The 914-nt window shown below is 36.3% G+C and overlaps 1 protein-coding gene across 3 annotated transcripts in view; it reads left to right on the top strand.

The window, feature by feature from the left end:
• The first annotated feature begins 470 nt into the window (after nucleotides 1-470).
• PPP1R2 (protein phosphatase 1 regulatory inhibitor subunit 2) overlaps nucleotides 471-914 on the top strand; it is a 12,637-nt gene continuing 12,193 nt past the window's right edge. For all 3 annotated transcript variants that reach the window (XM_006753372.2, XM_015562402.1, XM_015562405.1), the window contains exon 1: nucleotides 471-607. In XM_006753372.2, the coding sequence (XP_006753435.2) occupies nucleotides 525-607 (83 nt within the window). In that variant the 5' untranslated portion in view covers nucleotides 471-524. The remainder of the gene's footprint in view (nucleotides 608-914) is intronic.

The raw sequence follows: 914 nt of genomic DNA, 5'->3' as shown, positions 1-914 counted from the left end.
ATGTCATAGTGTGTTTTGAATGCCTGGTGAAGATTCTGAATAATATGTTTTTAATATGTGGGCACTAAGTATTTTATAAAATATTTACCAAGATTTTATTTTAATGACTTACAGTTTTTTTCCTAAGTCAGTTTCTGTTCTAATAAAGTAGCTGTAAAAATAGAAGTTAGCAGTCAACTAGAAACTGTAATGTGGGATTTAGATATTTGTGAATTTTAACCCAGTCGGTATGGCTCAGCGGTTGAGTGTCGACCTAGGAACTAAAAGGTCGCCTGGTCAGATTATGGGCTTTATCCCCACCCAGTATAGGGGTATGTGCTGGAAGCAGCCTACGATACTGTTCCTATCTCATCAATGCTTCTATCTTTCTATCCCTGTCCCTTTCTCTCTAAATATCAATAAAAACGTATTTTTAGATGTTTGTAGATATTAGATGTGCACATTTTTTATCTTTTTATTGCTTTGAGGAACATTTTTTTTCTTTTTCTTTTAATTTTAGTAAAAAATCCCAGAAGTGGGATGAAATGAACATCCTGGCGACATATCATCCAGCAGACAAAGACTATGGTTTAATGAAAATAGATGAACCAAGCACTCCATACCACCGGTAATGTTTTGTAGACATCATTCCTTTTTTGACTTGTTTACATTTTGCATTTGATATGAACTTCTGGATAACAGCTGATTTGAATTTATTTGTTTTTATATTTGTTACTAAAGCGCTAATTAATAACCCAATTGCATATATTGCATATTTTGTGTAATAATATAACTAATACTAGAGGCCCGGTGCACAAAAATTTGTGTACTTGGGGGGGAGGGGTGAGTCCCTCAGCCCGGCCAGTGCCCTATCCCAGTCCAGGAGCCCTCAGGAGATGTTTGACTGATGGATAGGACCACTCCCCCCACCATTA

This window comes from Myotis davidii, unplaced genomic scaffold (assembly GCF_000327345.1).
Source record: "Myotis davidii unplaced genomic scaffold, ASM32734v1 scaffold571, whole genome shotgun sequence".
Taxonomy (NCBI): Eukaryota; Metazoa; Chordata; class Mammalia; order Chiroptera; family Vespertilionidae; genus Myotis; species Myotis davidii.
This window is presented reverse-complemented; position numbering and strand designations above follow the sequence as displayed.